This window comes from Diadema antillarum, unplaced genomic scaffold (genome assembly GCF_040938485.1).
Source record: "Diadema antillarum isolate AM-2024a unplaced genomic scaffold, OU_Dant_1.0 seq00000693_RagTag, whole genome shotgun sequence".
Classification (NCBI taxonomy): Eukaryota; Metazoa; Echinodermata; class Echinoidea; order Diadematoida; family Diadematidae; genus Diadema; species Diadema antillarum.
Genome location: NW_027271598.1, coordinates 946,078 through 971,067, shown reverse-complemented (window position 1 = coordinate 971,067; position 24,990 = coordinate 946,078). Strand labels below are relative to the sequence as shown.

General features: G+C 37.8%; 1 protein-coding gene across 1 annotated transcript; it reads left to right on the top strand.

The window, feature by feature from the left end:
• LOC139737443 (peroxisomal carnitine O-octanoyltransferase-like) lies at window positions 1-24,742 on the top strand. The gene is made up of 15 exons (XM_071648118.1): window positions 1-103; window positions 305-429; window positions 1,802-1,983; window positions 4,677-4,807; window positions 5,614-5,725; window positions 6,979-7,066; window positions 8,044-8,157; window positions 10,078-10,182; window positions 10,807-10,890; window positions 11,332-11,445; window positions 12,643-12,773; window positions 13,708-13,831; window positions 15,179-15,351; window positions 23,857-23,976; window positions 24,622-24,742. The coding sequence occupies exons 1-15, from the start codon at window positions 1-3 to the stop codon at window positions 24,740-24,742; spliced, it is 1,827 nt and encodes a 608-aa protein (XP_071504219.1).
• Window positions 24,743-24,990: the final 248 nt, after the last annotated feature.

The window sequence follows — 24,990 nt, the reverse complement described above, 5'->3', positions numbered from 1 at the left end:
ATGGAAGTTTCATCCAGAGAGCGAACATTTCAATACGATGACGAGCTGCCTCCTTTACCGGTGCCACCCCTCGAGCAAACATTGAAGAAGTACGTCGACTCGGGTAAGATAATACTTCCAATGCATTTACAATTATAAAAATCACACATCTGAGGAAATAAGAACCACCTCTAATGAAAGTAACGATAGCTGAAACTATATATCGATAATAGAGTAGGTATCAACAAAATGACACGATGACCGCGACACATATTATGTCCCTAAGCACACCCATTTTTCTGTATCACTTTCTTCTGCTTAATAGTAAAACCCTTCTTGTCTGAGGAGGACTTCCGGGAGACGCAAAGAATTGTGGGACGTTTCGGCCAAGGAACGGGTAAAACACTTCACAACGAGCTTCTCAAGAAGTCTGAGGCTTCAAAAAATTGGGTAAATGATCATTCTTCAATTAATTTTGTGTTCTTCAATATGTATAAGATTTGAGAAGTATTCAGACCGACAGCATTTACTTATATTTCCTTAACGGTTAGTAGGATGTGTTCTCATTTGGACTATATTCCATTTCAATGCAGTAAAATATTCTGATAATTATTATCGTCAGAGGGAATGGTCATTTGGAAGTGAATTCCCCTCTTCAGCTGAATTTACTGGCACTATAAAAAGAATCGTGTATTTCATAACTATCAGGTAATGACTTGTTAATGAATAGTGAACACGAGTTTGGCAATTAACTAATTTGAAAACACACCAAAAAACCCGCAAATATTGACTCCATATAATCTTTTTAACACAATAATTGTGCCTTGGGTCTATTGAAGAGAATATGCCATCAAATAGACATATGAGAATGATATCAGAGCACTCTTTGCCACCTTTGAACTCTATACTATAATATATCGATACAAAACAAAACTAAGGTATTGATAAGCTCAGGCGGAAGGCACATTTAGAGTGTAACATTGTCATCAGGCATGATAAGATATAAAAATAGACACACTTGCTTCACATTGAGATAACATTAGCTCACACTCAGACACAGTTAAGCAAACATAACCCATATATGAGAACAGATAAAGCAGGGACCTTCAGAATTTATCAATAGCCTATTTGTTGTTGTTGTTGTTTCTGCTTAAATACATTCTTCTTGTTATTAGATATATTCTCCTTTTTGTTCTTTCTGCCAGATTTGTGAGACAATTGAAAAAAAAGAAGACGGATTTTTAATTTTCATGGGAAGAGATAATGTGAACGCCCAGATCAAAACCCACAGAAAGTAAAGGCCAATATGAATTTCCACTTTTTTCATACATGGTACAAAAGGGTATAAGCTAAAAAGCTTGAAAGTCATACACATAACTCATTCAAAAAGTGACTGAAATGTAAAGGCAGAAGTTAATACATTTATAAGGAGGTGCGCAGTTTCATAGAAAGAGGAGTAAAAATTATCAAAAAATCGATTTAAAAATTATAGGACCACAAGGCGTGCTGTGCCAAAGCATTACTCGAAATACATCCTATTTCCCACTGTAACACCTGTCCGGAAAAAAAAAAATGGTCCAGAAAACCTGCTAATATCTCGATTTGGGTTTCGTTTTAAGCCGCAAAATCTTGACAGGTATATATCTAGTTAGAGAAAATATTACTCTCCTAGGTAAGACAATGTAAAGTTACAAGATTTGAGACGGTCAACTCATATGACATATTTTGGTCCATTACAGAGAATCCTAATCTGAGATTGTTTGTGGGTTTTGAGCCAGAGGAGATCACTTGCGCATCATTTCCGCTTTAATATTCTGTGTAGTTGGAACAATGGTGGGAAGAAATAGCATATCTGTCATCTCGACGTCCTCTTGGAGTTTTCCAAAACCCTTCCGGGTCGTTCCCAGCCCAAGACACCATGTGGCCCCCGATGAAAGGCAGTCAGCTTGAACGAGGGGCCATCGCTCTCTGGCATGTACTCACTTTCTACACACTTGTCAGAAAGTAAGGTTTGAAAACAACTTAGCTTTTCTTCTGATATAAAAGATTGTATCATAACAAACGTTATGAACTTTGTGTATTGTTTGGTTCCATGACATTTGCTCCTACGTCAATAAATTGCTCCCATGAAAATGAAATATCTGCACTCTAAGCCAAACATAAATTCTACCCATAAACAATTTTATAACCCTCTGTCAGCTCTTGGCCCTGAGTAGTCTGGCTGACGATAGATTAAGTCCTGTTACAGTGGTATAATGAACTACAAAGAAAGGCGGCGTTGCACAAATGTATTCCGTGAAATAAATTGTTTATTAGTGACGAAGCTCGGTGCTTTCCGGCTCGTCAAACTGAAATAAAAATCAAGTAGTACAAAAAATGAACAATTCAAAGGGTTACATAAACGAACAGTATTGCTGCAAAAATTACTATCCTACCAAATCACATTGTGGCAGACATACACACAATCACGGGATTTAAATAGTTAAATAGCACCTGGAAAAGGGGGGGGGGGGTGTTCGGATCGAGCTACCGAGTCCTTCAGTTCACTCGCGTGACGTTCACAAGGTTGGAGTGTCCAAGGGTCTTACACGCGGGAGAGCGGACGACGGGCAGGTGCGTCACACTGGAGGACGAAGACGGTGAGTAGGTCCGAAGGCGGGGCTCCGAGACGAACGACGCCGACAGATGCCGAATGTCGACGAGTGTTTGGCGAGTGGCGTGATGCCGAGTGCCGGGGATGCTGCGTGCTGAATAGCAGCTCGGGATCGATGAGTGCAGGATGTCGCGTTATATAGCGATGGGGGCTAGACGTTTGTCGTGAGCTTTGTCGTGAGCTCAGCTCATAAGCCCAGCTCATCCCTGAAATAATTAAAATATCGGGTTAAGCAAATAAGGGGTAATTCTATCATTCATACCTTTAAACTTCCCTCTGCCATGTGTCTGCCACTTGTCTGCCACATTCTTTTTAACAACAAAAGGTTTATGCCTGTATATATATATATATATATATATATATATAATCGATTCAATTACATACTTAGCTATTACGACGGATCACCATCTCAATCGTACATATTATGACTTCTATATACTGCAACTTCAGAAACAAATTATTACTTTGTTAAATTAATAATTTCCTCACATTCACACCGCTCTTACTTTAATTATTCTTGCTCAGAACTGATACATATATACTCCTCAAAATTATTACGTACAATTATCATGCTTCTCAAAACATCAGAGTAATTACGTGTAAACAAAATCAATGGTGGTAGCTCACCATAATATGCATTCCTTTTGCCTCACTATAACTTGAAACAAAACCTTATCAGTAATTGGGATGCAATAAGCGACGCACATCTTTCTCCTATTACAACAGTTATCTTCTTTACATTATAAATATCTTCCTTCTTGGAATTCAGTTTCTATACCAAATATATATGAAAATTAATTACACTTCTGCCTTCTGGATATTACAATTCTTCAGACTTTCCAGGAGCAAAAAATTACTTTTACTCAAATAATGCAGGCAATTAAAATTTTCCTCCACTTTGAGTTGGAGATACAAAAATACTTAACAAAATGCAATTAATATAACTACTTACAGTTCATGAAAGGGGTGAGTCGAGCTGGGGGAAGTTGGGGGCTTCTCCTGGCCTGTGCTGCCAAAAGTTGCGCTGAAATGGCCTCCTCCTGGCCTGTGCTACCAGAAGTCACGCTGTCTGCAAATCTGTGGTTTTGCCAGCCATGCTAAAACCACCTTGCAAATTATAGGGCGTGCCGCAGCCTCAGTGCCTTCCCAATTCCCTATAGCTACACACACATAGGAGCCTGGGTTGCAGCTCCTCAGCTCTTCATCCTTCTGCAAGGAGCTCTTGGTATCTTCTGTCTACTCTCACACACTCTCTCTCATAACTGGGCACTCTCATACTCACTTGCATACACAAACACAAAAGATTTTGCATCCTACCCAATTAAACCCACCTGTCTGAACTATGCTAAAACCCTGGGCTATGTGTTATTGACCCGCTAGTCAGACTGGTACCTTATCCTATTCCTTATGATAGTCCCTATCTAATGTGTTCAAAATAAAGCTAAGATGTGAGCAGGCATGATCCTAATGCAAATGAGAGGAGGAGGGGGGGGGGGGTAAACTGGTCGCATTGTGACACCCTCACCTTAATCCTAATCCTCACATCAGACTAAACCTAAAACCTATATATCACAACCCTAACCCTAACCCTATAAGCAGAAAAATAAGACCGGAGCAATTGTCGCAGGAGCAAATGTCATGTCACCGTATTGTTCTGCTGTCGCTTCTTTTCACCAATCATCTTGAAGAAATAAGAATATGAAAGCCATTCATAAAATGAGCCGCTGGTTTTTGTTGGGTTGTACGAAACTTGGAATTGCTTGTAAACAAAGTTTGCATATTGCAAAGAAAATAATCCGAAATGACAAAAGAGACAGCTCTTCATGAGCCGTGTATCAAACGACGAAACATTGAGCACCGTTTCCGTCTGCAGGAAAACAACTGTTTGTTTACTTTTTGCTTTTACTTTTGTTTTGTTTTTTCTGTATATGCGAGCGGCGCTATTTGTAGACTATTTACTTATATGGAAAGAAAGCCATTTCAAAGTAGACCTATATTGCTTTAAGAGTTGTATACGTTCTACATTTTGGTATATGTGATACAGGGAGCAGATCCCCGTGGACAAGAACAGGGCCGGAACACATATCTTCTCGATGGACCAGCAGCGGGGTCTGTTCCACACCTGTCGCGAACCTGGACTAGAGCGGGACGTTCTCTTCAGATTCTTCAAGACTGGTCTAGACTCCTTTTCTATTTCGTTCTAGTATTTTACACAAAGGCCCGAATTCACGAAGGTGGTACAAATGAAACCATAGTTTAAACCATGGACAAAAACCATGGAGCGCCAAATGTGGCATGGAATATTTCGTTACGAAATCAGTCATTTCGTCGATGAAATGGTTATTTTGTAACGAAATGACAACATTTTGTAACTAAATGAACACTTCGTCCACGAAATGATAATTTCGTTAACGGAACGGTCATTTTGTCGACGAAATGACCAATTTCGTAACGAAATGTTCCGTGCGACACTTGGCGCTCCATGGTTTTTGTCCATGGTTTAAACCATGGTTTCATTTGTACCACCTTCGTGAATTTGGGCCACGTGTTTAAATCGTGGCAGTTCTTGCTATGCCGACCTTCACATGCTCTTCAATCTTACGCATTAGTAGTAATGATGATAATAATTACGATGAAAGCAATGACTTAAATAACGATAACAATCGTCAATGAATCACCATTATTTTTCCTCCAGTGAGGTCATCATCTTCATTATTTTTATCTTCACAAATACAACGACAATAAAGCTACAAAGAGGTCTCATCCAAAAGCACTTTGGATTTGAAAATACCGTATTCATATCTGAAGAAAACTGGTTAAAGTCATACTCAAGAAAACACGGAAAGTAGCCGCATTTATTTCCAACTTGAAACTCAATCAATTTCAGTCAAACATCTAAAGGTGACATTGTCTTTGCTGAAAGTGTATAGAAAGATACTGCCTGATTGAGTGTTTACGTGCAGAATTGTATTTCCTTTCAGAAAGCGAGGGCCAATGTCCGAGGCATATTCATGTTATCTGCAACGGGCACATATTCAAGATGCTGCCCTTTGATGGTGAGGGTAATCTAAACACAACATCGGAGATATTCAGGTAAACAGAGGGATTATCATAATCGTAAAAAATATCAAACAAACGAAGTGAAAGAGATTCAGTGTCTATAACTCGTCGAGGGATGTAGGGAATGAAGTTGACTTCATCATAACCGGTTAAGTCATAGTTGGAAGTTATCCAAATAAGTGTCATCTTTCGTCAAAAGATATCCAATGACATCAACAAGCGAGGGTAGGTTGCGTTGTGCAGGAGCTGGGAAATGTGTTCGCTCTAAATGGAATCATGTCATCTCAGTATGGATCACGACTCTCGTGATTGTAATGCTATACACCAACAACAAAATGTAATCTTTAGTGATAATCATTATTATGGCGTGTCTAGGAACCTATCGAATACCAGTTAGAACGCGTCTGAACGTAATCAAAAAAAAAAAAAAAAAACAGCCAACGACAATTAATAATGGATAATGAATAATGAATAAAGCACATTATATACGCTGCAAAAAGTCCGGTGTTAAATATGAAACACCGAGCTGGTGTTAAATTTCTGGTGCTCATTTGTGGTTTTAGATGAGCACCTCCGGGTGTCACTTCAAAATATATCATTGTTTTTAGAATAGTTTCATATAGTTACTGTTCTTCTTGTTGATTTTGAACTTCAGCAAAACGATCAAGAATTTTCCGATAAAATACTTGATTTTTTTAAACAAGGTGTGAACACATTTACACCACAGTTAATACCAGTTGGTGTGGTCTCCTATTGAAGCTAGGCGGTTGCTATACCATTGACATTAACACCAGCAATATCAAATCAACACCATGCGGTGTCATTGGTGAATCAACACGAGCGCAGTGTCAATCACCAGCTACAGTGTCAAATTAACACCACGAAGTGGCAGGTGAACACTTTTCAACACCATCACAGCATACTTTCTACACCTGTGGGTGTGGTCCTCTATTGACACTTGATCGGTGTTAAATCTAACACCGATGTTTTTGCAGTGTACATAAGTAAAACGTCGACATGTCATTTGGGGTATATAAACGTAACACTACATTTGAAATGTTATAGAGATGCCAACGAGAAGAGTCAAAGAGGCCATGTTTTGTTTTGAGCAGTCGTTGGATATGATAATACTTCTAATAGAGATAGATGATCTATTGGTTTTCTGTAGTGACCATTTATTATCAAACGTATGAAACAGTAGTTAGTGTCATGAATCATAAAAAGTTTTTATCTGCAAAAAATCCCCAGGACTGAACAGTTTTTCTGCACAATATTCAATTAAATAGGCAACTGACTTACATCAAAGAGATGAGCAGAGAGAGGGGTCAGTGTATAGGAGCTCTCTCCGCAGACGATCGAGTGACTTACGCCAAGGTACATCATTGCTTTGCATGGTCCTTATATTTTTGCTTCTTTTATGTGGATTTTTTTTTTTTCCGGGGAAGGGAGCTTGTGGTATGGTAAGGTGATGATCACAATCAATCGTTCGTTAAGAGGTAGAAAGGTGTTAAAACACTGCACAAAATTCAAAGGAGACTATTTTTTTTTTTCGTCATCATCTACGATGTTGAAAGCTTCTGATTTAATAAACAAAGTTCCTAGGTAAGAAAGTGAGCTTTTCTTGAACTCTTTCCTGGTATTTTAGGAAAGCAGAATACTGTAGAAAAAAACACAACATATAAATTGTTTCTTTTTTAAAGTAAACTTGCATGAAACGCACATACAAAAATAAAATACGAACAAAATGTAAGAGACATGTGTGTATGTGTAGTATCAATTTTTTTTTTTGTTATCTATCTTCAATGGTTACTTTGGGTGTAAAGAGGAAGAGGAACAGAGATCAGAAAATGTTCACTTAGAGGCGGTATGGCGGTGTCCCTTTAACCCTTTGTGTGTCACATTTATAACCTGTCCATAGGTTTATATGTGAAATTTGTGCCCTGTTGACTCATTGGCATAGAAAGGGTTAATGTATATCTTCACCGCTTAGATGCATTGTACGCACACTGTTTGAAAACAAACAAACAAGCAAAATATATATTTCGATATATTTACACGTATGGGTTTGCTTGGCTGTCTTTGCATGCTTGGCACGAAGAGAACTTGAAAACATCAACACATGAAAATACAGTGCATTAGTAGTAGTAGTAGTAGTAGAAGTAGTAGTAGTAGTAGTAGTAGTAGTAGTAGTAGAAGTACAGCACGCAGTTTTTACGATAGTTCTGGTATAACATATTAATTAAATCGCTCGTTATACAATAATTATTGTGTATGTATTAACATTATATGATACATTATTTATGCACAATCATGTTTGGCCATTGTACTTGCATTTCGTTGCTTCTCTTTAGGCCTTTGATCACCTGTGTTCTCTGGATCCAGCCAACCGCAAGCACATAGAGACCATCAAAACCAGTATCATGGGCTTCATTCTAGACGACGGAAACCCGAAGACATATGCGGAAGTATATGATGATGGCGAAGTGGAATGTTTTTCCTCAGGGCTTCTAGAATTACAAGTCTTGTGATCATGATAGGATTAACGTTATATTTCCGAGTAGATGTTGTTTTATTTCATTTCATTGTTGTGATAATGAGAGGTCACGAAAGTATGTTCAATTTTCCTTGGTTTCTTTAACATTAAGTTCCTATTATTCCACTACTAGTAGCCATGCGTCGTCACATGACTTTTCGTTGCTATAGAAACGACGAATAAATATCATATAAAAATCATATGACCTTATTTGCCCATGTATGATAGTCTCTTCCGTGTTAACACAGCTCCCTCCAAAGTTGGCCCTTGGCCTTGTTTCATAAAGTTGTTCGTCAAGTTACGCATAACTTTACGAACGCCTGGAATATGGCAAGCCAAGTGAGTTTCCTAATCATTGTTAATTTCAATAGCTAAAGTTGAAATTTGCAGATGATAATGATTATTCTTGTATTTTGACACACGTTTTAGTTGAAAGTGTATTTTTGCCCCAATGTAGATAAAAAGATATTGACATTCAGTCGTATTTGTTAAAATGTAAAGAAAAAAACGGGCACACATATTGGCACTTCATATTCCAGGCGTTCGTAAAGTCATGCGTAACTTTACGAACAGCTTTATGAAACAATGCCCAGCCATCATTATTCATCACACATTACCACATGCAGTATCCATAGACCAAGATCGAGGGACACAGTGCATTGTGAAACATCTTGACCAAGAATGTCTATAATGCTCCTCTTGAAGGCTTTCGAAATCGTCAGGTCCTGTTTACGGGCCTAAAAGATCCTTAAGGCATAAGGAATAAGACATAACACAAGATATCAGGCAATAGTTTCAATGTTTAAAGCACGGGCATATATATCGAAAGTCACGAATTATTTTGTGCTTCTTTGAATTTTTTTCTGTTGTTTTTGTCATATCACTTCTGGCATTGTTACATCAGGTATTTTTATCTCTAATATATTTCTTCTTCTACTTTCACCATTAAGGTAACTTTAACTTATATAATATATTATATCTTTTAACCTCTCAACAATTTAATCTTTCGAATTTCAACGACTTGAAAATTTATGTCTGGCATTTTTACCTAACAGTTTTGCCTAGGACATTTCTGCCTTTTCTACACGTTTAGCTTCTACCACTTTTACATCTGATGTCGTTTTTTCTAATACTTTTGCTTGGGATTTTATTCAATATACCTGTAGCATTTAACATCTCATATTTTTACCCTCTAGCTGGTTAACCTTTGACATTCTAACCGGCGCGAAAAACAATTCTTAAGACAAGATAGTGAACCTGAAACGGATGTTGGAAAAGTTTCCTCGGAAAAAAAAAGAAAATAAAAAGAAATCTTCTCGTGACCATAATGGCAGTTAAGGTATAAGATTAAACCAAAGGACTGTACTCAGAGAGCTTCTAACTAAAATATAGTAGAAAAAAAGAAAACTACGATTTGTTTTCATCAGATTTATCAAGTTGGGGAAAAAGTCAGACGATAAGTTTATGTAATCAGAGATGAGATGTATTAGTATGCAGACTTTAGGAAGAAAAGACCTAGACCTAGACTCTTATACTTTGAACGGTAGTCTGAAAAGTTTCGATTCCCATAGTAATTTTGGCACAGGACTGTAGGCCTATAGCGAGAAACTTAACCCTGTAGGCCAACAGGCTAGAGTTAAAGAGGTAATCCTATACGCTCTTTATAAGACGTAACCAATCAAAACTCAAAAAGTGTTCCATGTTATACCAAGTGAGGTATCGCATCAAAGATTTGGTTTCCTTAATTGTTTCAGATGGCGGTCTCACTTTAAAATGTTTACATTTGGCGCTTAACCCGCTTTAGGACCAAATTCTTCATAATATGTTTGTATAACTTTTTCATTGTCTTTAGACCTGTCATCACGGTATAGCTGGAGCCTTCCCTCACAACAGATGGTTCGACAAATCATACAGCTTGATCGTCACTTCGAATGGGGTTTTGTGTACGAACATTGACGTAAGTGGTTGAAGTCAAATTGAGTGTCCGCCACAATGTGAATCTTTTGATTTCAATTTCGCGCTCCTCAATTTGGCAATTTTGTACTTGTTTGTGATGGATAAAAGATTGTTTTAAAGGGATGGTATAGTTTTGGAGGAGATTGGAATTCATGTGTTTTTTTGTGTGAAATAATTAGAAACCACTTGTATGAAATGTTAAAGAGCATCTGATCCTTCGATGAATTAAAAGTTTATCTGATGAAAATCGACTTAGAATGGCTGAGATATCCAAAAAAGAAAGAGGTCCCAATAAAAAGTGGGTCCCACCATTTATAAGGATCACTTTATTCATTTTTGGATATCCATTTCAAAACCATTTTTCATCAAATAAACTTAATTTCTCATAGAATTGTATGCTCTTTAATACTTCATATAAGTGATTTTCTTTTATATTTATCTAGCAAAAAACTAAAACTTGAATTCCCATCTCCACCCAAACCATACCATCCCTCTTTTATCTATCACGAATTTTATCAGCAAATTTGAAGAGCGCGAAGTTAAAGTTGCATGTTTGTTTGTTCTTTAAAGATAGTTAGCATGGTCGCCGTAATACAGTGTACTAATAGTCCGTCTTTTCCACCAGCATGCACCATTTGACGGAATGGCATTCATACCACTATCACAGTACCTCTACCAGCAATTGCAGACAAGTGGTGGAGAATGGCCGGTAAGTTCTTGTTATATCTCATAAATGAGCAAAATAAACACGAGATGAATTACGCACACAGAGCTATCCGTCGTCATATACATGGTGATGCTTGAGAATATAAAAACTATAGTCATACTATATACATCTTGAAATGCATGATTATTAAATCGACAAGGAAACAGACATAACTATCTTTCAAGTAAAAAAAAAAAATAAAACTTTCCAATCTCATCTAACAAAGTGATATTACTCTATGAATATCGATAAAGCCCGTGCAAATATAGTATTTAGAAAAAAATATTCAAATAAATATATTGTTGTGTATGTATCATACATGTCATAAGTGCGGCATTACAGGATTGTAATTATGCATCAAAATGTCTTGTCATTTCTCAAGTTTGATCTGAATTATGATGGAAAGAAAAACATAAATTATCTTGAACATATTTTACTACGCAGCATCAACCTGTAACTGACAGACCGAACTGTCAAACACCAGGCGAGCTCATATTTGTCACGGATGACAGAGTGAGAAAGGACATTAAACACGCCATTGACGTGTACAACAGAAATGTAAGTTGGCTGCTCGCTCAGTTCATATCAACCAGACGTAACAATCTCCATTGTTTTGAGCCAGCGGGAAAAAAAGGCCAGGAAGCAGATATTGGGCTAGTATTCAGGTCAACCATTTGACGAAATGATTAGTGGAAGAGGACGCTTACAATATACAATATGCCCTTTAATATCATTAAGCGCAAATGAAGATTCAAAATGCATGGAGGACGTTCGGCACGGGAACTGGAATTCATTATGTAGATGAGTTTTAACACGGAACATTTTACAAACTTATTTTCCCTGTCAATATGCTCTCGCCTTTTTATCGAATGGGGGTCTTAAATTCAAGGAGGACTAAACGTGGGAACTTTTGTTACAGGCAAATGTTGTCATGCTGTGTAAACAAAGTGGAATGCATACGTATTGAGTTGTCACACGGATCATTTCACAAACTTAATTTCCATTAATATATGCTTATACCATTAAATAATTGCGTAAAACATTGCAGCTACCAGCCAGGCTAGTAAACTTCAGGCGTGATGGCATAGCCATGGAATTTCAACATGTTTTTCCATTTCAACATATATCATATAAAAAAAAATTAACTCTTGCCTTTGGTCTTACTCTAGAAATCACAAATGAAGGTAATGATGATAGCGTATATCGAAAGAGAATTAATAGTAACGCGCAAGAGGAAAACAAAAGATTATATCATGAAAATTACAATGAAAGTGTAATGACGTCAACAATACCATAGTACACTTTATATGACGATATTAGTATGAATAATCTTTTCATTGGCATCACAACAAAACTATGATTGTTATGTGGATTCAATGAATGCGGCGATATCAAAAGTAGAACACATCAGTGATGTCCATGGAATTCTTTTTGAAAGTTATAAATTTTAAATTTTGATGGGGCCATCGCATTCGTAATAGCGATATTGTATTCATATTTTCTTTATATCGTTCCCCTGCTGCGACGTCACGAACTCCAATATCCTTTTTATTCAACAATCCAAACTTTTGAACGGATTAGCCAATTTTCTTTAAACGAGAAACTAGCCTAGTTTACCTTTTAGGCCGACATCTTATAATGCATGACCGACTAGTGTAGTCCTGTCTTCAAATTTGATACTGTATAACAATCATGTGCGATGCTGAAGATGGAAATGCCAGAGGCAATTCTCGGCGATATTTTCATCTCCAACAGGCGGCTAATTTTGAATTAGTCTGCAGCTCTTACTACGTGTTCGGCAAAGACTTCGTGAAGAAACACGGCTTGCACCCGGATGGTGTCATCCAGCTTGCATTACAACTCGCCTACTACACCTCATTTGGCAGGTACTTGGTTGTTGTTATTATTACTATTGCTGCTGTTGTTGTTGTTGCTGTTGTGTGGTTTGCTTTAAGTTATAAAAAAAAATGTCGCATGTCCCTGTGCTGGAAATGGATGTAGTTGCAATATAGTTATATAATAATATACACATTTCCCCCCGTATATAAGGATCATCATTTGCTAAAAATTGTATAGCAACGTTACAAATTGACGGGAAGAAAGGATACAATCTAAGTTTTTTAAGTTAGATCAGGGAGGTGGCCTCCTTGGTTAGATCTAGAGAAGATTTGTACGTATAGTTCAGTGATGGAATTGTGAGGTCATGACTTCAGCGTGTCATCTTATTTGCCTAAATGGTTGCTGAAAATATTTTCCAGATCTCCATACCTTCCTCATCTTAGTTCCAATATTTATAAAAAACTCTTCCATGTTGTTGGTCTGAATTGATTTTATTAATTCAATCCAACTTCATGATATCATGATGTGTAATGGCACTTCAAATCCATGTGATAGAAAAAAGTAAATGCTATGGTGAAATGACTGACCAAGGAACAGACTAAACTGGCAGACTGCGTAGGAATTTGAAATGTTCGTTGCGACAATATTGACTTCAGCTTAATTGCGTTTATTTCAACTTTGTTATTTTCTTTTTCAAAAGACAAACACAACCAAATGAACAAAAGAATGCAAATGAAATGCGAAACTTTGGTATTTAGCATAGAATAGCATCAGAGGTTACAGATTTTGAGAGCAAGTTCTGCTCAATATTTTCTACAACAATTATCATGCATTGATATATAAAGAGGAAACTAGATCATAACATAATTAAAACATATTCTAAATAAAGGCCTGTATAACCAGTTTATGTACCCATAGAATACAAACGTGAGCTTTTCTTTTCGGTTCGTTTTGTTTCGTTTCGTTTTTACTTCTGCCTAGACCTGGCGCTGCTTATGAGACAGCTACAACTCGGCAGTTTTACCACGGTCGCACTGAGACTCACCGCTCCTGCACTATGGAGGCCATAGACTGGTGTAAAGCTATGCAGGACACAGCAGTCGATGTAAGCTACAGAGTCAAGTGTCTTGTATAAAGTATAGACAAATAGACGAAAGAGAAGTGCCACCCTATAAGCATCAGACACAATTTTGACTCTAAGATGATGGAAAAAATTTAAAGAGGAATGTACTGGCTAATTCAAAGAGAGAGGGAGCACTCTTAAAACATCCGAGTCAGAACTGACCCGGAACTGGGTCCGTTGGGGTCAGACACCGCTCCGGGTCAGAAATGACCAGGAATGGAGTCAGATATGACCCATTCAGAGTCATGAATTGGGTCAGGGTGACCCCATTCGGGGTCTTCATGACCAAATTCCAAGTTACCCGGAACGGTGTGTGACCCCAACGGAGCCAGTTCTGGGTCACTTCTGACTCGCATGTTTTAAGAGTGAGAGAAAGAAAGAAAGAAAAAAGAAAGAGGAGAGGGAGAGAGAATGACTGGGGTCTTTGGATGTATCGTGCTGAAGAGGATGAGGAAACCAAGGAAATCATTGATGAGAAAACCAAGGAAATCATTGCTATATGTTGCGCTTTGTTCGGTGGTCTGTAGGATGGTTGTCCACCAATGCAACTGCTTGAAGAGGCAACAGTCTGATATAAGTTTAACACAGTGTCAGGAGTAAATGTATGTTTTCACAGATGCGAAAGACGCTACTAATTTGTGCGCTTCTGTATCTGTTCTTCAATGGCCAGACCGTATTTTTGTATACTTATCCCTGTAGCCATTATTTCAAGCTATATACAGTCGTCGTTTCATGCAACTTGAAGGTATCAGTAATACAGTACATATCAGTTATTCTTTAGGGCAGTGCTTTTCATATACACATTGTACTTTCTTCTTTTTCAGTCCTTTCGGCCAGGCCTTCAGAATATATATATATATTTTTTTTGTTGATCATGACAATTATGATGAAGGTGGTTTATGATGATTAGTAAAAATAAAGAAATTGAATATGACTATAATGGCATCTGCGCTTAAAGAATATAGTGACAAACGATACCAAAGGAGATATGATGTGAAATGTATTAATGCAAAATGGAAGGAATCGACGATACCAATACATTTTATAAGGAAAGCTATGAGACATCCTTTTTGGAATACACCTGTACAATGATACAACCACTATAAGACCGGTTGGGAGACCTCTGTATCTTTAACGGCTAGGCCTACTACAATGTATTTATATATGAGATATGAAGGAGTGACGTAACTGACATGACTGAACTCAAGTTATAATCATTATGTTCACACTGATGTTTCGAAGAGTCTAATGTTGAACCGAAGCGAAATGATACACTTAACTATCGATGGACGCCGGAAGCATTACTAACTTTGTGTCAAACTGTCTTAGGCATCTACAAAACTGGCTCTGCTCAGGACAGCACACGACCGACACATAGCCCTGATGATAGAAGCGGCCACTGGTCAAGGGACTGACCGACACCTCCTTGGTCTTTACCTCATCTCTCAGGAGATGGGCCTGCCGGTGCCAGAACTTTTCATGGACAAGGCCTACACTCTCAGGTCAGTGACCTATATAGATAAATACCCAACATTGCCTGTCATAACAGGGGCGGATCCAGAAATTCGGTAAAGGGGAGGCGCCTTTACAAAATTAAAGGGGGCGCACGCCCGGTGCTCCCCTCTCTGGATCCGCCACTGATAACATTAACCTGATGAAGGTTTGAAATGTAGGGTCCACCACGATTTACGAACTACATTGTAACCTTATGGGGATTGCACCTTCTATGAGCATTTCATCTCAAGGAACAGGCTAATTATCTCCGTTCCAAAGATTTTCACGAAGGTTCTCGATATCACCAGTCTCACCTCGACTTCACTGGTAGATTAAATCCTTTTTCTTTTGTGAACGTATGATAGATTCAGTTGTTTACTTAACCGATTTAATGCGAAAATTTGGTAAAACAATAAGACACAAGCTGGAACAGCAGACAGACAGAGAACAAGAACATTGTTTCTACAAAACCCTGTCTCTGACAGAAATTTGACTATAACCCCTCTGCTTATTGTATGCAAAAGCCAGTCGCCCAAAAATATCATTCGTATGATTACTTTGTGTGGCGTCGCCAAAAGTTATCTTTCAAGAGGATTAGCGCCAATGATCATCTCAGGCAATGCTTTGTGAAGAATCTTATATGAAACAGGAAGCACAAACTTTTAAAAGGAGACTTTCTATCTTTACCTTGCCTTTCCTCTAAGTTCAGCCATTTATCATATTTTCAAATGATAATTCATATTTACGAGGTCACCTGTCGTCTATTGTACTAAATAGTATCTATGATTATGAGGATAAATCCTTTGGTCATATCGTTCTTTAAAAAAAGAGCTTTTACTTATTTTCTTTCATGATATCCCTTGTAATATACACACAGAGAAATTAGGGTTCTATTAGGGTTCATATTTTCACCCTACGAGCAAATCTAACTAAAAGGCACCTTATAGGGTTCGGGATGGGTGTAGGGGTGCAAATCCGAACCCTAAAGGGAGCCAAGTCTTAAGGGTTCGAATTTGGAACCATTCCATAGTCTTTCCCGAAAGCTGACATGTGGGTGTTGAATGGTGTTTGCTTGAAATGCCACACTATGTTTGGATATTATCGTATATTTTTATTTGAAAATATAACTACACGTTGTTAAAGAGTAACAGTGTCATCAGTAATACTGTACTAAAAAAATTACTACTTGAATTAAACATTTGTTTTTTCTTCTCGCACCGGGATCAAGAATATCATTTCAATGACGTTATCATAGAGTACACGTATTATGGGTGCACGCGTGGACCGTTCAGCACTTGGTCAATGGCAAAGCTAAAATCGCATGCGCACGCCACGCCGTTGGTCGCGCGGTATACGTACGTACGTGCATACTACTGACGTTCCTCGTTTGAAATGGACAGACGACCGTGAGGTTGGGATGATGAATTAATCTTTTTGATGAGCCAAACGTTGTGAGTAGATAGTTGTACTAAAGTTCCGTTGAAAATATTTCACAGTAATCGATGATGATATGTGTGAATTATGCTAATCGAATGCTGAGTGGTGAAAACTGATGCGAAAGAGTTGTATCGAGGTACATGTGTACTAACATGTCAGAAGTGCGATCATACATATCAGGTACATACAGTAAAGCATAGCGAATAAGTCAATGAAAGTGCACGGTAATACGGAAAGCCTTAACCAAGGTACTAACTACGACCAACAGCCCCATACGCATAGCCATAGCGTAATTACGCTATGCGTATGGGGCTGCTGGACGCAGTTACCAAGGTACGTACGTAAATAGGTGACCGGATATAGTCGCATCATATTCGTTAATAGGAATTATTACGTTTGAGCCGAGTTGAGGCTCAGTTGGATATTGGTTTCTGTGAAGTTGACACGAAGAACGATGTAGGCATGTATGATGTGCCTAATGAAGAAAAATAGCGTTCCTGGTTCATTTAGGAGAATTTAAGACATGTATGAAGATTGAAGTCAGAAAATTTAGGTTGGCCTTGACTCCTTGTTGTCTATCAATGAAAATAGAATGTGTGTTATAAATTAGCAATGCCATAGTCACAGAGCATAAGCAATGATACACGATATGTGAATTTAGATAATATCTACTGGAGAAGTTGCATGTGGTAGACATGACATAAAATAAGTCACACAAACAAGGTATGTAAACGGTAAATCACTTCAGAAGTACAACTACTTGATCCCATACTTTAGCAGGTAGATATTCCAATATTGATTGTATGTTGAACTTTGTTTTATTCAATTACAGGTTGAGCCTTGCTGATCCATGCTGATGCATGGTGTTAGCTTGGTCTCATACTGGGCCAAAGGGACCTGTGATTATTCATCATCGAGTTCACTATGCATCAAGTTCAATAATGGTCTTCAGGATGAGTGATGCAGGTCAACCTCGAGAGACTGGTGAGCCATATAGGATGCCAGAGCTGGAGATGGAAGATGTTCAGGATGTCAATCCTGGTTCCTCGTTGAGTCAGTGTGGAAGCCATGCCAGTCCTTCTGAGAGTGATGGCCAGAAGGGCATACTATTTGGCAGCTGAAGCAGGTGCTATAGAAACGCATCAAAAACTAGAGCTCGAGGAGTTTCGACTTATGCAGCGTAAGATGAGATTAGCTATGAAGACCAAGCTGCAGGTTGCTGAAGCAGAGGATCAGATATACCTTCACTACGAGAACAAGAAGTTGGGAGTCGGCTTTCCTGTGAAAGCAGAGGATGAAACCTTGCTGTACCCAACTGAATGCGCCAACCAACCAGTACACACGAGTACACCGATTTCCCTGACTAGAGAAGTAGCAAAAACGTTATTTTCAAATTTTCTTTGACTTTTAGCAGATATAGTCCAAAAGCCAATAAGATCATCAGCATCATGTAGTATCCCTGAACCAGGTTTGATGAAAGCCCATCAATTTTTCCGTAGATACATCCGCACAGACCGGGAGACAGACAGGCAACCTGAAAACATATGCCTCCGGCACCATTCAGGGCAGAGGCATAATAATGAGACTCCTATGTCATAGGCTATGTCATGTATGTTTAAACCATATAAAATTTGAGACGGGTCACATTGAATCCCCCCCCCCCCCCCCCCCCATTAGAATTGCTAAACACCACGGCTGTAGAAACATCTTTCCATTTTAATCCAGAAAGTAATCACCTCCCTGTTTTTAGCCGAGGGTGAGCATGAAGCCACTCCATGAAATGAAGATTAGCATTTTTTTTTTTGCAAAATGTATGTGAAAATGTCTAATTTCATAGATAACGATAACTATTTATTCTGTCTTCTAAACTGTTGTCAGGTTATTCCCTTTCTTAGAATGCACTGGGCTTGAATATTTACAAGAATACTCTAAAGAAATATATAATAGAAAAATACAAGAGAACGAACTGGCAAATTACAAATTTAAACACAACCTAAAGAGAACTTGACTTCTATTCACTTTTATCTTTTTTTTTTTTTTTTTTTTGGGGGGGGGGGGTGGATTATGGATGAAAATATGAATCTGCTAATGGATATGAAATACTCAAATTATGCTTTCCATTATATTTCATACTAGATGGGGTTAGCTTGTATTGTTCATATATTAGATATTTCTTCACCATCGATAGCCTCAGTGCTTCAATAACACATGCACACTTTGAATTGATTGTTTAAGTAGGGAACAAAAAAAAAAAAATAAGTCGCCTGCTGTTTTTTTGTAGTAGACAGCCACACAATGTATGTCAATTTTGGGCAATCTCTGGCAATGCAATGTCATAAGTGGAGTAGCTTTGTGACACTTGACAGAAGCATGATTTTCTGACAAACCCTTTATGTATATAAGGATTGAAAAATAGAGTTTGTTCCAAAACCTGAGAAAACTCAACATATCATATCTACTTTTTTGCATATAAAAGAACACTGGACTTCACTCTTTAAGAAGGCAGAAACTACATGTATTATCATTGCCCTTACATACGTCAGTGACTTGTCGAGGAAATGTGCATGTTTTACCTAAAAGAAAAAAAAAGTGAAATTCTCTTTAGGTTTTCCTTGAATTGTTCTACGCAGGTGACATCATAAACTCTTCTCACTCTGCTGCGACTGCACAAATGATTTAAAGATTATTAACTTTTGAACTGAATGTCCGCTTTTCACTTTTTTACTGATGTGTTCTTATACAAATGACGCACAGGTCTGAGTGCGTCAGTCGGAATTGTGTGCATAAGGTAACTATGGAATGCTTAACCCACGAGGCAAAGCCGAGTGGGTTTAGGCTAAATTCCATAGTTACCGCATGCACACTATATTCCGACTGACGCACGAAAAGACATGTGCGTCATTTGATTTATAGAATGGGTAATTTTCTTGTCAAAAACCCAGTTTTCTATCGTGTTACCCGATGACAAAATTACTGGATGCATTTCGTTTTGGCTTTCCGTAAAGGGTATGCATACCCGTACTTACCGTTTTTACTGGATGCATGGCCAGCCATGCATAAGTTTTTACTGGATGCATGGCCAAGCTGAGTGCGCGAACGCTTGCTTTAGTGCGCGAACCTTTGTTACAAGTACGCGTACTCTTGCTAAGTGCGCGATAACATGTTTACCACTGTGACTCAGCGTGCGGCCAGTAAAAATGAACACATAGCTCTCGACCAATCAGATCGCAGGATTCTCGCTACCCATTCTATAAAATAGTATAAGCCAGTTCAGGGTACCAGTTTGAGCATGTGCGGAAAAAGGTTATTTGTACCGAGAGACAGGTTGGTTTTTTAATTTCACTGAGATAAGCATCTGTAATGCTAGGATTATTCATGGAATCCTTATAAATATTGCCTGCCAGTACATCCACTTGACAGCAAGCCTGGTATTTGGCAATGTTAAAGGGGACCTCCGGATGATTTTCAGACTTTTACATTTGAACAGCTATAAATTAGTTAAACGGAGTACAGAGTTTCAGAATTTATAGTGAATGGGATGAGGAATGAGAATGTTTTGAAAATTTATAACAAATTGCAATGAACAAGGATGATGACATGGCAGCCTCACCATAAGAATGTATGACTTGGGGCTCAAGGAAGCAGAACAAAAGAAGAAGGCATGCATAGATTTTTCACAGGTGAACTTGTTGAGCAAGTGGTATTGTAATGGAATTACACTGCTACATTTCTGAAATATATGAGGCTCTGATGTCATCAACACTGTTCAGTGTAATTTGATTAAGATTTTAAATTCATTGGTTTCTCTGCTCAAGGACCACAATAAATTCCACGAATCTATACATGGAGCTGTCCATTTTTGTACTGCATGATGTGAAATTATGAAAATCGTCCGGAATGCCCCTTTAACACACAAAAAAAGTTTGTTAACATATTCAAAACAGCACTTAATAAAATAGATGATTCCCTAAGTGTTGATTGACGAACCATACTGGTCACTTCATCTACACTGGTTAGGTTCATTCTTTGTTTGAATATGAGTTCCATAAATGGCTATGGTGGGCGAGCTGCTGCATTATGTCACTTTGAATTGAGTGAAGTGCCTAACCAACTGAGAAAAATGAAAGGTCAGTTGTACCTATGTGCACATGAGCTATCTCCGGACTGGCTTATTGCTGCGCATTCACTCAATCCACATGTAGGTCTATATGAAGGTGGACTTGCCCTCTAACTCTGATTATAATTTTAAGCTTTCTTTAAGTAGGTTGTATAAAGTGCTGATATATTTGTGTAAGGTTTGGTGAAAATTAAGTGTTAAAATGATTGGAAGAGTTGTGAGACTGTAACATCAACACTTGAGGTATTTCTCATGCATGATCATAAATATCTGTAAAATATTGATGGTAATACATGTAGTAATAATGATAATGATAATAATAATAATAATAATAGTAATAATAATGATGATGATAGTAATAATAATATATTTTGCTTCTGATCATTATGCTTGTGATGGTGCCAATACCAATACCTGCTTTATGAATGTGAAAAATCGACTGCTCTTTACAATATTTTGAATGTTGGGGCTAAACTGCATACATTGTGTAATTATATTTATGGTCTACTGAGTACAATGTGCTTCTTGTTTCCATCGCTTGAAAAAACAACAACAATGTATCAAAAAAAATTGTTTTTAAACTTGTCTCACAAGACATATTCCTTCCTCTTTATGTCCAGTTTGTCATGCCACTGATTGGTTAACTTTATTTTCCCTTTCTGAGGTTACATTTTCTGTGGAATTGTTAATGTTAATTTGATGTAATGAAAAGTGTTTTCAGATGTGCTATTCTGCCCAAGATTTATAACTGGGACATATCTTTAGCTGTGTGCATAAAAAAGTAACCAAATTTAGATGTGCATTCTTCATTTTTTGATTCTTTTTTTCACCTTTCTTATCATTGGTGTAATTGTATATGAAAAACAAAATGTGAAGTATACTAATTGTATAATGGCGCACATTCGCTAGCTCTCAAGTTTGGAATTAGATGGAATATGTCAGTACAAGTAGTGAGTTTCAAATATATATGACAGAACTTTGCCATACCCTTCATTGTTTTGGCAATAACTTGTGTACGAGAAATCAGAGTTGACGTATCGCTGTTAATGTCTAAGAGCGTCATAAAGGTGCTTTTGATTACACATAAAGGTGCTTAAGATGTACCGGTAAATTCAAGGTACATATATTATCTATGATCCATTCTAGAAGTAGAAGGACAATGTGAAAGATATTTGTCACATAGTTTACTATTACTCTGCACAAGCTTCAGGGATTTTTTGAATAAAAAGAATTTGTCAATGTGGTAACTTCCTTTAAAAGAAGAAAAAGTAATCATTTGATGGAAAGAACAAATATTTTTTTTCTTTTTCAATGTACTGACCAAATTTCATACATTTTTTATTTACATTGCCCTTTTTATGACAAAATATGCATCTCGTATTAGAATTTGTAGAAATACAATGTATATTTGATGTTCACTTTAAAGTAAACCATGAAAAAGAAAATCGCTGTTAACTTGTCCCTCTTCCATTAGACATATATTAAAATGTTAATAATTTATATGTAAGTATGCACTGTATTCATCATGTTTATGTTCTATTTGTTGTTGAATTGAAGTCTCTGACTTCATTTTTCGAAAGATTGTGGATTTAATTGACTGAGAAACTGTGTGTAAATCTATGCATGCTATTTTGCGTCATGTCTGGAGTGTTGCCTTAGGTAATTGTTTGTGAAGTCAGTGAAGGCATCCAGTAGACATTAGGTAATTGTTTGTGAAGTCAGTGAAGGCATCCAGTATATAATTATTTTGGTTTTAAAAAAAGGTTATAATTTTCACCATATGGGGTGCAGAAAGGTAACCCTATATAGAGACGTGTGCAAATTGTATTGCATCCTATATTGCGGTGACTTTATCACCCCATAGGGTGCAAAATTACAACAATAACAATATGAACCATAATGGGTGCAGGTATGAGGTGCAGAAAGGGAACCCTGTATAGAGGTCCATATTTGCACCTTATAGGGTGTTGAATATAGGGTGCTAAATAAGAACCCCCCAAAATAGAACCCTAAATGGAGCCGCTGGTGTTACAACGATATGAACCAGAAAGGGAGCAAATTTGCACCTGAATTTTTGTTCACCATATGGGGTGCAGAAAGGGAACCCAATGTAGGGGTGCAAATATGCACCAGATATGGTGTTGAATATAGGGTGCTAAATAAGCACCCCCAAAAATAGAACCCTAAATGGAGCCGCTGGTGTTACAACGATATGAACCCTATTGGGTGCAGAAAGGGAACCCAATGGAGGGGTGCAAATATGCACCATATATGGTGTTAAATATAGGGTGCTAAATAAGCACCCCCAAAAATAGAACCCTAAATGGAGCCGCTGGTGTTACAACGATATGCACCCTGTAGGGTGCAAATTAGAACCGTAATTTCTCTGTGTGTACTGGTTAGATCGAGTTTTGTTTTAAGATTTTTTTTTCTGTTTAATGCAAGTGAATATATAGATTCATCTTTTTTTTCAACTGATGCAATGTGAGGATATAATAAAACAATATGATATATTGACCTTTGATTTCGATAGTTCCTTGACGACATCCATTATGACGTAATATGATCAGAGTTTGCAACTGATTGACAAATTGCCCTACATCGACGTAAAACAAAAGAGGTCGTAGGTTCGAATCCTGCCAGAGTATGTATGCTCATGATTTCCTTTATCATGGCTACTACTAAACACTGATTACTTCAGTGTTCGTTTAAGTCGATCTTGGGCAATTTGTCAATCAGTTGCAATACAAGAGGAACAAAAACAAAAACAAAAAACCCCAACAACTTAAAGGTAGAATTTTATCATTTTGGTCGGAGTTTGTTTCAAGTCTGTCTCTTTCCTCAATATTTACGAGGGATTGACAATTCAGTTTATTTAAATGAGTGATATTTGATCTGACAACAAAGGATGTTCTCTAATACAAAACATTACAACCCATCCCCCAATTTTTACCTTTAGTGGAGGTGGAGGCAATTTCCCCCTGTCTACGAGCACCCTTGGGTACACCAAGGGCCTGGGAGCCATAGCCCCTATGAGGGAGGATGGGTATATGTGCTGCTACAGGATCGGCAGCGATGAGTGAGTTGCGCCTGCCTTTTATTGATATCATATCTTGGAGTATTACTCCATACCACGTATGTCAGTATAGTAGTAGTGAAACTGCTTATCCTTTGTAGCCTCGCATCAAGACGTCCTTCGCGTGTTTTCTTCCTTGTTCGTTTTAATTATACGTAACATGGGGAGGAGTACTAGTATAAAAAAAGGAAAAAAAATCCTGACATCAAGTTTGTAAGGTACTAGTGTATGATATACTAGTTAGCAGACGAGTCTGTATAATGCAAATACCTTCTGTACTCTATCCCTGCTTTACTTCATCCACTTTCCTTCGTTCCCTTCTCCGTCTCAATCCTACTTCATTTAGATCCACTTCCCTTATTGCATTGTATAATTCGAGGAGAATTTACGTGAGATGCCATATAGGTCCTACATATATCTTTCACCGTTATACTTATTCGATTATTCCATTTTCTAATTGAACCCCCCCCCCCCCTCCGAATTCAGCGCAGTTATGATCTGATGATAACATGTTCGTAACGGAATACTTTCAGGCATTTGATATATTGTATGTGTAAGTGAAGGTGTGTGCACGAATGATTTGGAAGTAAAGACTGAATAAAGAAGAACATCACGCCACGTCACGTTGCCATGTTACGCTCTTTGCAGACTCCAGTTCACTGTCAGTGCCTTCAAGAACTGCTCGGAGACGGATGCCAACCGCTTCTTCCGCCAAATCACTCTAGCTCTCAATCGCATCTGGACTCTGCTGCATTCAGCAAAACTTTGAGGGAAAAACATGTCTTTTTGTCTATCCTCTCTCTTTCTCTTTCTTTCTTTCTTTCTTTCTTTGTCTCTTTCTTTCTTATTCACTCATTTTAATTTCATCAAACATTGTCCCCTGAACTCTGAGTATACTTGAAGGGGTTTGAACTGACGGCAATTTACTATTGATGTCATGTTAACAATACTAGATACAACGATTCTTAAATGCAAAATTTGACGGCCAGGCTACATCACTAATAAATTTGCTACCCT